Source organism: Scyliorhinus canicula, chromosome 8, assembly GCF_902713615.1.
Source record: "Scyliorhinus canicula chromosome 8, sScyCan1.1, whole genome shotgun sequence".
Classification (NCBI taxonomy): domain Eukaryota; kingdom Metazoa; phylum Chordata; class Chondrichthyes; order Carcharhiniformes; family Scyliorhinidae; genus Scyliorhinus; species Scyliorhinus canicula.
This window is the reverse complement of record NC_052153.1, coordinates 147,187,546-147,199,651: the sequence shown is the minus strand read 5'-3', so window position 1 is coordinate 147,199,651 and position 12,106 is coordinate 147,187,546. Positions and strand designations below refer to the sequence as shown.

At 44.5% G+C, this 12,106-nt stretch overlaps 1 protein-coding gene across 2 annotated transcripts in view; it reads right to left on the bottom strand.

Moving 5' to 3' along the window:
- LOC119970555 (xanthine dehydrogenase/oxidase-like) overlaps nt 1–12,106 on the bottom strand; it is a 225,224-nt gene that overhangs the window by 106,802 nt on the left and 106,316 nt on the right. For both annotated transcript variants that reach the window (XM_038805371.1, XM_038805370.1), the window contains one exon: nt 4,036–4,112. In XM_038805371.1, coding sequence (XP_038661299.1) covers nt 4,036–4,112 — 77 coding nt within the window. The remainder of the gene's footprint in view (nt 1–4,035; nt 4,113–12,106) is intronic.

Genomic DNA, 12,106 nt, shown 5'->3' with positions numbered 1-12,106 from the left:
CGTGAAGCTCCCTTCCAGGAACAAGTCGCCCATCCTTCCCACCCCCGCCCTCCGCCACGCTCGAAACCCACCATTCATCTTCCCCGGGACAAATCGGTGGTTGTCACATATTGGCGACCGGACCGACGCTCCCACTTCCCCCGCATGCTTCCTCCATTGGCCCCAAATCCGCAAAGCCGCCACCACTATAGGGCTGGTGGAGTACCTGGCCGGCGGGAACGGCAGGGGAGCCGTGACCAGGGTGCTCCACCAGCCTGGACAAGTTCAACCTATGCATCTTACCCCAGTCGCGCGCCACTTGTATCCCTAGATACCTAAAACTTTCCCCAACCAGCCTAAATGGTAGCTCCCTCAGCCTATTCTCCTGACCCACAAACATCTTGCTTTTTGCCATGTTCAACTTGTAGCCCGAAAACCGGCCAAACTCCCCTAGGATTTCCAAAATCCCATCCGTCCCTGCCGCTGCATCTGACACATACAAAAGCAGGTCATCCGCGTAGAGCGAGACCTTGTGTTCTATCCCCCCCCTGACCATTCCCTTCCATCCCCTTGCCGCTCTCAGAGCAATTGCCAGCGGTGCTATGGCCAACGCAAACAGCAGTGGAGAGAGGGGGCATCCCTGTCTTGTCCCGTGGTGTAGTCTAAAATACTGAGATGTCATCCTGTTCGTCCTTACACTAGCCTCCGGGGCCTGATATAGCAGTTTAATCCAGTCCACAAAGCCCTCTCCAAACCCAAACCGTCCCAGCACCTCCCATAAATAGTCAACCTCCACCCGGTCAAAAGCCTTTTCGGCATCCATTGCCACCACTACCCCCACCCCCCCACCCCCCCCCCTCACACCAGGAACAACTCCTTGTAACCTAACCCCTGCCATATACTGGCTGTATACACACACCCCCACCTCGCTCCCGCTGACTAGCTCAAAGCAGCTAGCCTGGTGGCTCTCAACTCCGGCGCCACCATGTCTCACACCTATTATCCCCCCCCCCCCTCCTCTCACCCCCGCCTATCCACACCACCTCCCCAGATCAGCCCTGTTCAAGTAATCGCTCTGGGACCGAGACAGAGAGAAAACAAACAAAGAACAAAGCAACATTCTCAGAAGAAAAAAAAAAGCAAAGAGAACCCGAACAGCCCCCCAGCACCCAACAACTTAAACTTTAACTATCACTTTGGCTTTAACTTTAAAACTTTCAAACAGGCAAACACAAACACAAGAACACCTCCAATCTTTAAATAAAAGAGCATGCCGAACGACATCGCTAACACGAAGGGCAATCTGTGAACAACTGCAGACATCCCTTAGTACACTCTAACTTGAGTCCATGGGTCCTCAGTTCGGCACCAGTCCATGCCCCTTAGCGAAGTCCATTCGCTTCCTCCGGGTCGTCAAAATAATGTTGCTGTTCCCAGTATGTGACCCAAAGCCGCGCCGGGAAAAGTAGCCCAAACTTGACCTTCTTTTTCAACAGGATCTCTTTAATTTGTCTGTAGGCTTCCCTCCTTCTGGCCACCGCCTGGCTCAGATCCTGGTAGATGCGCAAGACACTGTTGTTCCATGAGCAGCTCTTCGTGCTCTTGGCCCACTGTAGAACCTGCTCCTTGTCCACGAACCTTTGGAACCTTACTTGCTGCTCCTTCAAGTACTAATTTCCACGTCCGCTACCGTTTGGAAATCCGCCTGCTCTTCCACTGTCTTCTCCAGTGCCTGGACCTTCTTATCCTGAGCATCCAGCCTCTGGTCAAGTCGCTCCACCACTTTCTGGAGCGGTTCCAAATTATCCCGCTGCAGCATATTGTCCAGTGCTGCCTGGACCGTCCTTTCCGTGGTCCATTCATCGGCCATCTTTCCTCCCACTTGAGCTTTCACACCACCTTTGTTCAGCCCCTTCTTCGCCTGTTTTCGCTCCCTTCTGCTCCTTAAGTCCATACAACTCTGTATGGATTCAGATCTAGAGTGCTATTGCTTTTCACTCCAGCGCTCAAAAGTTCAAAAAAGTCAGGGAAAAAGGTCTTAAAGTCAGACCGGAGCGAGAGCCACCAAATGTGCGACTTACTCCCTCATAGCCACCGCCGGAAGTCCCCAAATGTGCGACTTACTCCCTCATAGCCACCACCGGAAATCCGCAACCGCTCGTTCTTAACTGAGTACTAGTGCCAGTGCCCAATACATAGTGTTACATTCTAGTGCATTCCAAAGATCGAGTCAGTGCGCCAGAGAACGTCTAGTTCGTGACTAGTTAAAGATTTATTATAATTACAATAACATGGGAAGGAAAACAGTACTACTACTACTAAACTATGAACTGTTAATAACTAGAATATGAGAGCTAACACTAAACACGACTATCCAGGATGACCTCTAACCCCAGACTCCTCGAGGCTGCAGTGTCACGTGGTACATCTCTACTGCCACCTGCTGGTTGGAGCTCTGACACGTTAACATATAGAATTGCTTGAGCGTATCATTACATCCCCTTTCCTTTAGAGTTTAGCAAAATTAACATACATCATTTAAATCAATTATCATACAGATGATACGCATGATATAACAATTTCAATTATTTACAATTTCAATGTCCATTACAGATCAGTCTGTCCGGCTTCTTTTGTTGTCAGGTAGGCCTACTAATATTTTGATAATTAGTTGAATCTGATTGGCATTCGAGTGGTTCTGAAGATGTTCCTGGTGGAATTACCTTACAGTGTGCATCTTCAGATTGTTCACTTTCTTCTTGTTCAGGATGCGTTGGTTTGGATAGACAGAAGCTGTCACATACATCATCTGCTGGCAATTAAGTAACAAGTTCCTGAATCTTTAACAAAGCTCTCCTGTTTCTTCTGAGTGCTTGTCCTTGTTCTGTGATGACTTTGTACGATTCTGGACCTATCTTTTACATGTCTTCCGCACATTTCGACCAGCCATCAGGACCTTCCACCCTTACTGTGTCATTTTGTTCTAAAGGTTGTAGATACCTGGTTGACCTGTCATAGTATCTCTTCGTTTTCTTCTTTTGAGACTTCAGTTGATTTGCTATTTTATGACTGGTTGGATGATTCGAAAGATATGGCAACGTTTTTCTTATCTTCCTGTTCATCAATAACTGAGACGGTGAAAAACCATTGCTCAACGGTGATGCTCGATAACCGACCAATACCAGATAAGGATCATCCTGACAGTCCATCGATTTTTTTTTGAGCAACTGCTTCACAATTTGCACACCTTTTTCTGCCTTTCCATTTGACTGTGGATATAAAGTACTGGATGTGATATGTTTGAAATTGTACTTCTGAGCAAATTCCCTCCATTCCTGACAATGAAACATGGACCATTGTCACTCAGGACAACCTGTGGAATGCCATGGCAAGCAAAGATAGCCTTAGTATGTGTGATGACGCACCTGACTGATGAGCTGGATAACTGTGCCACTTCAGGAAAGTTGGAAAAGTAGTCTATGACCAACAAATATTCCTTTCCTTCGCGATAAAACTGGTCTTATTTGAGGTAATCATATATTAGGTGTGACAAATTTGCAAATTGTGTGGATGATGCAATGTTCCAGTTAGCATCTTGGTGAAGTGCCAAAATGATGAGGTGGATGCAATAAGTCACATGAAGGAAACATCAAATATGACAAAGTGAGGGAACCAAAGAAGAAACCAATACCACTGGGTGTAGCAACCTGGACCATCAATTCTGTCAGTGGCATTCAAACCAATACACAGCTTGGAACAAAATCAGACACATGAAATATATCAAAGCAAGCCCCAAAAGTTGCTTTTCCTCAGTACAGGCTGATTAAATACAATCAGGCACAATTGCAGTGCAGGGCTCAGAACAGCCACAGGGACTATGATCGCTTTATCAGCTGATCAAGTAGAACCACTTAATGGACAAGGGCACCAAGCAGTCTTTGAGGTAAAGCATTTAACACTCAATAAAATAGAACAGGAAGATGAATCCATTATTTTTATCCCTGAAACTCTTTCAAGATGCTGCATACATTATCTCAAATAATTGCTCATACACACCTGTACATCTGCAGACATTGCCATCAAAGTTATCTTCCACTTCCTGAGCACTAGGAGTTGCATTGTTCTTCAGAAGCCTGAGGAAGAAAGGAATGCTAGAGTACAAGTGACAAAAGCACCAATCTAAAATCAATACAAAATCATCGAGCATTTCTATTTATTTTCAATGTTATCTTCGCCTTCATTAATCCACAGACTCTTGCTGGAGTTTGAGTCCCTGAGTTCCAGTAGCTCCACAGAACCTGTGTCATATAGCTTCCTGAATGCATGAATAAATGTTGGTGTACTGACCTTAAATGCCATTTATGCTTACCAGCCTTCATAGAATCATGGAATCCCTACAGTGCAGGAGGCCATTCGCCGATCAAGTCTGCACCGACCCTTTGAATGAGCACTCTACCTAAGTCCACTTTCCCGTACACCCTGCCCTATCCCTCTAACCCCATAATCTGACCAGCACCTCCCTGGACACTAAGAGACAATTTATCATGGCCAATCCCCCTAATTCGCACATCTTTGGACTGTGGGAGGAAACTGGAGCACCCGGAGGAAACCCACGCAGACACGGGGCGATCGTACAAACTCCACACATTCACCCATTGGCGGAATTGAACCTGGGTCCCTGGTGCTGTGAGGCAGCAGTGCTAACCACTGTGCCACAGTGCTGGCCATTCTTCTGTGAGTGTAACCATAGTCTCTATTAAATCCCCAGTTAGGAGCAGCCAACACTTGAAAGTTAGGATTGGCACAGACAAGGAACTAAACATACTACAATAAAAGCAGAAAATGCTGGAAATACTCAGCAAGTCCAGCAGCATCTGTGCTGGGGCAAACATTTAGGCATGTACTCTTTCATATAAACTGGGAAAAGTTAGAAATGTATTGGGATTGAAGCAACTGAATGAGTTGAGTGTGGAAGAAGAACAATAAAAGGAAGGTTTGTGATAGGATGAAAAACAGAAGAAATTAAGACCATAAGATTAAGGAGCAGAAATAGGTCAGTCACCCCGTCGTGTCTGCTCCACTATTCAATTATATCATGATAATCTGATGTGATAATCTTTAACTCCACTTTTCGGTCTTATCTCCATAACCTTTGATTTGCTTACTGATTAAAAATCTGTCCATCTCAGCCTTGAACATAATTAATGATCCAGCCTCTACAGCTCTTTGCAGTAAAGAATTCCAGAGAAGTGTGATGAATATAAGAAATTGGTCTGTATATTTTATTTTATATCTGTTGCAGTAATGTTTTTAAAAGCCTGGGTTAACTTACAGACCCTGGTTAAGGCTCCCAGACTGTGTGGCTGCTAAAACTGTAATTAAGTAGTTGCAAAAGAGTGATGTAATTATTTATTCAAATCACTTACTTGGTGATCGAAAATGGGCTAATGGAATACTATTTATATTTTGGTTGGTTCCTGGGGTACAGATAATTTGAGGAATTGCATTTAGTCCTACATTTTAGTAGGATACAGATTATATAATTAATGGGGGAGGAGCCAGGTCTGTCGGTTGTTTGCCGTTTTGCCAAATGCTGTTAGGTTGAGCAGTAGGGTCTGACAAGACAGAAGTGTACTGTTTAACTGTTAATTGTAAAACTATTTATTTGATATCAATGTGGTTAATTCTGTATTTAAAGTAAAGCTTGTTTTAACATAAAAGGTACCACTGGTCAGGGTCACCACTCTTGGTGTGAAGTATCCTTTCCTCACAGTTTTACAAAGTGAAAAATTGTTTGGGGTTCTCATCTAGTATCCTAACAGGTGAAATTTCTTCTCATTTCTGTCTCAAATAGGCAAACCCTTACTCTGAGATTATGCCTTCTGGTCCTAGACTCTCCCACAGGAGGAAACCAACCTCCCAGCATCTACCCTGTCAAGCCCCTGAGAATCCTATATGTCTCAATAAAGTCACCTCTCACTCTTCTGAACTCCAATGAGTACTGGCCCAACCTTTCCTCATAAGAAAATCCCTCAATACCCAGGATTGGTAACCTCCTCTGGACTGCTGCCAATGCCAGTATATCCTTCCTTAGATAAGGGGACCAAAATTGTTCACAGTATTCCAGGTGCGGGTTAACTGCCTTGTATCGTTTTAGCAAGAGTTTGCTACCTTTATACTCCATTCTCTTTGAAATAAAAGCCAACATTCCATTTGCCTTCCCTATTACCTGCTGAACTTGCATGCTTTTTGTGACTTATGCCTGAGGACCCTCAAATCCCTGTGTTGCAGCTTTCTGTAATCTTTCTCCATTTAAATAACATTCAGCTCCTTAATTCTTCCACTCACTTAACCTGTCTATATCGCTGTGTGGACACTTTCTGGCATCCTTGCCACTTGCCTTTCCACCTATTTTTTGTGTCATCTGCAAACTTTCATTTCCTTCATCCAAGTTATTGACACACCCACTCCTCAAAGGCACTGCCGCGACCGACCCACTCCCGGACCGGGGTTATTACGTCAGGTTTGTCCCCACAAATGAGGGAGCTCTCCCCCTCAGCAGCGGGGTAAACCGTATTCCTCGATGAATATAATCGGCCTAATCCCGTGGCTTGCATATAGGTTATAACAGTTGCCACCTTGAAAATATCCATCTTAGCCCTCTGTCTTCTACCCATGCTAATATACTACCTCCAACACCATGGGTTCTCATTAAGTAACCTTCTTGAATATTTTGTGGAAATATTACATCTACTGGTTCCCTTTTATCTATCCTGTTCATTATCACCACAAAAGAATTCTAATAAATTATTTCCCCTTCATGCTGCTCTGGTGACGCTATTTGATTATAGTACGTATTTTGAAATGCTTTGCTTTTACATACTTTATAATAGACTCAAACATTAACCCAATGACAGATGCCAAGCTAACTGACCTATAATTACCTGCTATATTTGTCTCCCTTTTTGAATAAGGCACGTTTCCAATCCTCTGCGACTCTTCCAGAATTTAAGGATTCTTGAAAAACTATCAGTGCAACGACTCTATAGCTACTTCCTTTAATATGCTGGGATGCAACCCATCAAGTCCAGGGGGCTTAGCGACCTTCAGCACATTAGTTTCCCTGGTACTTTTTCTCTAGTAATATTTTGTGTTTAATTATTTAGTATTTTTGAAATGCTATCAGTGTCTTCTACTGTGAAGACTGACGCAAAGTATTTATTTAACTCCTCTGTCATTTCCTGGTCCCGGATTATTATTTCCCCAGTGTAATTCTCTAAGGGGCCTATGTTCATTTTGGCCTGTCTCCTCCTTTTTAAACAATTAAAGAAGCTGTTACTGTCTGTTTTATATTACTTGCTCATTTACCCTCAAGTTTATCTTAAATGACATAAGATGGTACAAAGTCAAAAAGAATGGAACAGGAGAAATAAAGAAAAAAAATACATCTCGAGGTGTAAATGGAAGAATGGTGAAAAGCTGCTATCTGAAAGCAAAGACAAGAGTAAGACAAAAAAATGCTACTGTATTATGACTGAGATAAACCGAGGCTGGGAAATACTACACCCTCTTGAAAGTATAATTTAAAACACTGAATGGACACATCAATTAAAACCAAGTCACAAATACTTTCTTTTGCAAAAGGTTATGTTGCAGAGGAACAGAAAACAGCAGCCCAGGCTTTCAGCCAGTTTTAGCACTGATGTTAAGTGGTTACTCTGGGATCAGCAGTTAGTTTTCAAAGGTTAGTTTGGTCTTGTAAATACCATCCAGGCAACGAATAAACATTTTTTAATAATGTGAGCACTAGACTGTGGGATCCTTTATCTTAGATAACAGGTACAGAAATGCACAATGATAACCTGGCCATCAGTGAGTACGAACCTTTTCTGTTCAGCAGATAATGGACTTTATAAAAAGAAGCCTGAATCCTTAATGAGTCCTGCATTCAAGAGAAATTTCTGCCTTGTTCAGGTGATGGCTGCTTTACATTGTAGTAACACTATGCCATTCAAGGGAATGTATGCCTAATCTATGCCATCTGGCCCTCTCAATCCTTCTAGTCTCAGTATCATTCTTGAGAAGTTACATTGCACCCTCTCCAAGGCAGGTCAATATTCAGTCAGGTCAATGTGCAGCACCCAGAACTGAATGCAAGGCTCAAAATATGTTCAAACCAGAGCTCTATACAACTGTAACGTCACTTCCACCCCTTTGTATTCCTGCTTATGAGATAAAAGCCAACATTCAATTGTCTGTTAAAATATTTCTTGTGCCTGTCCCATGAACGTTTAGTGATTTCTGTTCAATGGAGCACCAAACCTCTATTCATGGACAGTTCTTTACTCCTCACCATTTAGAAAATATTCTGATCCATCATTCTTGCGTCCAAAGCTAATGACGTCACACTTGCCTGCATTGAACTTCATTTGCCACAGTTTTGCCACTCATTTAATCCATCAACATCCCATTGCAAGTTTTCGACCCCATTTACATTGCCAGCAAACTTAGGTACATGATTCCCTATTCATCCAAATCATTTATGAATGCAGTGAAAGGCACCATTACATGTCTCTGTGGTACACCACTAATCACATCTTGCAAATTTGAATTAACAACTATTATCTTTGTTGTTATATCTATTATATTTGCGATATTTGTTCAGCGGTAGCAGCGAGAGCAGTAACCAGGGGGCTGTCGGGAAGGTAAGTTTCCTGCTTTAAAAACTTACCTTACAGGAGAAGCGGCCTTTGTTTTTTAGCTAACTTCTTTTTCCGGAGTTGTTTTTTTTGTTTCAGAGCAGCAGGAAACCGGAAGTCGGCCGTGGGGATTTCTGGGAAGGTGTGTAGTACCTGTGTATCAGTTGGGCGGTTGCTAAACCTGAGACACTACACTTGAGGTGTCCCCCAACCTTCCACCTCCTCAAACCTAAGAGGTTGAGTGAATATCAGGTAAGCTCTTCCTTTCTTTTTCTTGTTTTATCGAGGGGGGATGGCAGGGAAGGCAGTGCAATGTTCCTCCTGCAGAATGTTTGAGGTGAGGGACGCCGTCAGTGTCCCTGCTGATTTCACCTGTGGGAAGTGCACCCATCTCCAGCTCCTCAGAAACCACATTAGGGAACTGGAGCTGGAGTTGGATGAACTTCGGATCATTCGGGAGGCAGAGGTGGTCATAGGTAGAAGCTTCAGGGATGCAGTTGCTCCAAAGAATGAAGATAGATGGGTGACGGTGAGAGGGGCTGGGAGGAAGCAGTCAGTACAGGGATCCTCTGTGGTCGTTCCACTTAGTAACAAGTAAACCGCTTTGGATACTGGTGGGGGGAGGGACTTACCAGGGGTAAGCCATGGGGTACAGGTCTCTGGCATAGAGTCTGTCCCTGTTGCTCAGAAGGGAAGGAGGGAGAAGAGTAGAGCATTAGTCATTGGAGACTCCATAGTTAGGGGGATAGATAGGAGATTCTGTGGGACTGAGAGAGAGTTGCGGTTGGTGTGTTGCCTCCCAGGTGCCAGGGCCCGTGATGTCTCGGATCGTGTTTTCGAGATTGTTAAGGGTGTGGGGGAGCAGCCCCAAGTCGTGGTCCACATAGGCACCAACGACATTGGTAGGAAAAGGCATAGGGATGTAAGGCAGGAATTCAGGGAGCTAGGGTGGAAACTTAGGGCTAGAACAAACAGAGTTATTATCTCTGGGTTGTTACTCGTGCCACGTGCTAGCGAGTCGAGGAATAGTGAGAGTGAGCAGTTGAACACATGGCAACAGGGATGGGGCAGGAGGGAGGGTTTAAGATACCTGGATAATTGGGCCTCATTCTGTGGTAGGTGGGACCTCTACAAACGGGATGGTCTACACCTGGACCAGAGGGGTATCAATATCTGGGGGGGGGGGAGGGAATTTGCTAATGCTCTTCGGGAGGGTTTAAACTAATTCAGCAGGGGGTTGGGAACCTGAATTGTAGCTCCAGTATACAGGAGGTTGAGAGTAGTGAGGTCATGAGTAAGGTTGCAGGAGTGTACCGGCAGGCAGGAAGGTGGTTTAAAGTGTGTCTACTTCAACGCCAGGAACATCCGGAATAAGGTGAGTAAACTAGCAGCATGAGTTGGTAGCTGGGACTTCGATATTGTCGCCATTTCGGAGACATGGCTAGAGCAGGGACAGGAATGGTTGTTGCAGGTTCCGGGGTTTAGATATTTCAGTAAGCTCAGGGAAGGTGGTAAAAGAGGGGGAGGGGTGGGATTGTTAGTCAAGGACAGTATTACGTTGGCAGAAAGGTCGTTTGATGAGGACTCATCTGCTGAGGTAGTATGGGCTGAGGTGAGAAACAGGAAAGGAGAGGTCACCCTGTTGGGAGTTTTCTATAGGCCTCCAAAAAGTTCCAGAGATGTAGAGGAAAGGATTGCAAAGATGATTCTGGATAGGAGCGAATGTAACAGGCTAGTTGTTATGGGGGATTTTAACTTTCCAAATATTGACTGGAAATGCTATAGATTGAGTACTTTAGATGGGTCTGTTTTTGTCCAACACAGTATGTTGATAGGCCAACAAGAGACGAGGCCACATTGGATTTGGTACTGAGTAATGAACCAGGACAGGTGCTAGATTTGGAGGTCGGTGAGCACTTTGCTGATAGTGACCACAATTCAGTTATGTTTACTTTAGCGATGGAAAGAGATAGGTATATACTGCAGGGGAAGAGTTATAGCTGGGGGAAAGGCAATTATGATGTGATGAGGCAAGACTCAGGATGCATAGGTTGGGGAAGGAAACTGCAGGGTATGGGCACAATTGAAATGTGGAGCTTGTTCAAGTAACAGCTACTGCGTGTCCTTGATAAGTATGTACCTGTCAGGTAGGGAGGAAGTGGTCGAGCGAGGGAACCGTGGTTTACTAAAGTAGTTGAATCACTTGTCAAGAAGAAGAAGGAGGCTTGTGTAAAGATGAGACGTGAAGGTTCAGTTAGGGCACTCGAGAGTTACAAGTTAGCTAGGAAGGACCTAAAGAGAGAGATAAGAAGAGCCAAGAGGTGACATGAGAAGTCTTTGGCAGGTAGGATCAAGGATAACCCTAAAGCCTTCTCGGTATGTCAGGAATTAAAGAATGACTAGGGTAAGGGTAGGGCCAGTCAAGGACAGTAGTGGGAGGTTTTGCGTGGAGACTGAGGAGATAGGAGAGGTGCTAAGTCAATATTTTTCGTCAGTATTCACGCAGGAAAAAGACAATGTTGTCGAGGAGAATACTGAGTTACAGGCTACTAGACTAGAAGGGCTTGAGGTTCATAAGGAGGAGGTGTTAGCAACTCTGGAAAGTGTGAAAATAGATAAGTCACCTGGGCCGGATGGGATTTATCCTAGGATTCTCTGGGAAGCTAGGGAGGAGAATGCTGAGCCTTTGGCTTTGATCTTTATGTCGTCATTGTCTACAGGAATAATGGCAGAAGACTGGAGGATAGCAAATGTTGTCCCCTTGTTCAAGAAGGGGAGTAGAGACAACCCCGGTAACTATAGACCAGCGAGCCTTACTTCTGTTGTGGGCAAAGTTTTGGAAAGGTTTATAAGAGATAGGATTTATAATCATCTGGAAAGGAATAATTTGATTAGCGATACGCCACACGGTTTTGTGAAGGGTAGATCGTGCCTCACAAACCTTATTGAGTTCTTTGAGAAGGTGACCAAACAGGTGGACAAGGGTAAAGCAGTTGATGTGGTGTATATGGATTTCAGTAAAGCGTTTGATAAGGTTCCTCACGGTAGGCTATTGCAGAAAATACGGAAGCATGGGATTTAGGGTGATTTAGCAGTTTGGATCAGAAATTGGCTAAGGGCAGCACGGTGGCCTAGTGGTTAGCACAACCGCCTCATGGCGCTGAGGTCCCAGGTTCGATCCCGGCTCTGGGTCACTGTCCGTGTGGAGTTTGCACATTCTCCCCGTGTCTGCGTGGGTTTCGCCCCCACAACCCAAAAATGTGCAGAGTAGGTTGATTGGCCACGCTAAATTGCCCCTTAATTGGAAAAAATAATTGGGTAATCTAAATTTAAAAAAAAAGAAATTGGCTAGTTGTAAGAAGACAGAGGGTGGTGGTTGATGGGAAATGTTCAGCCTGGAGCTTAGTTACTAGTGGTGTACCACAAGG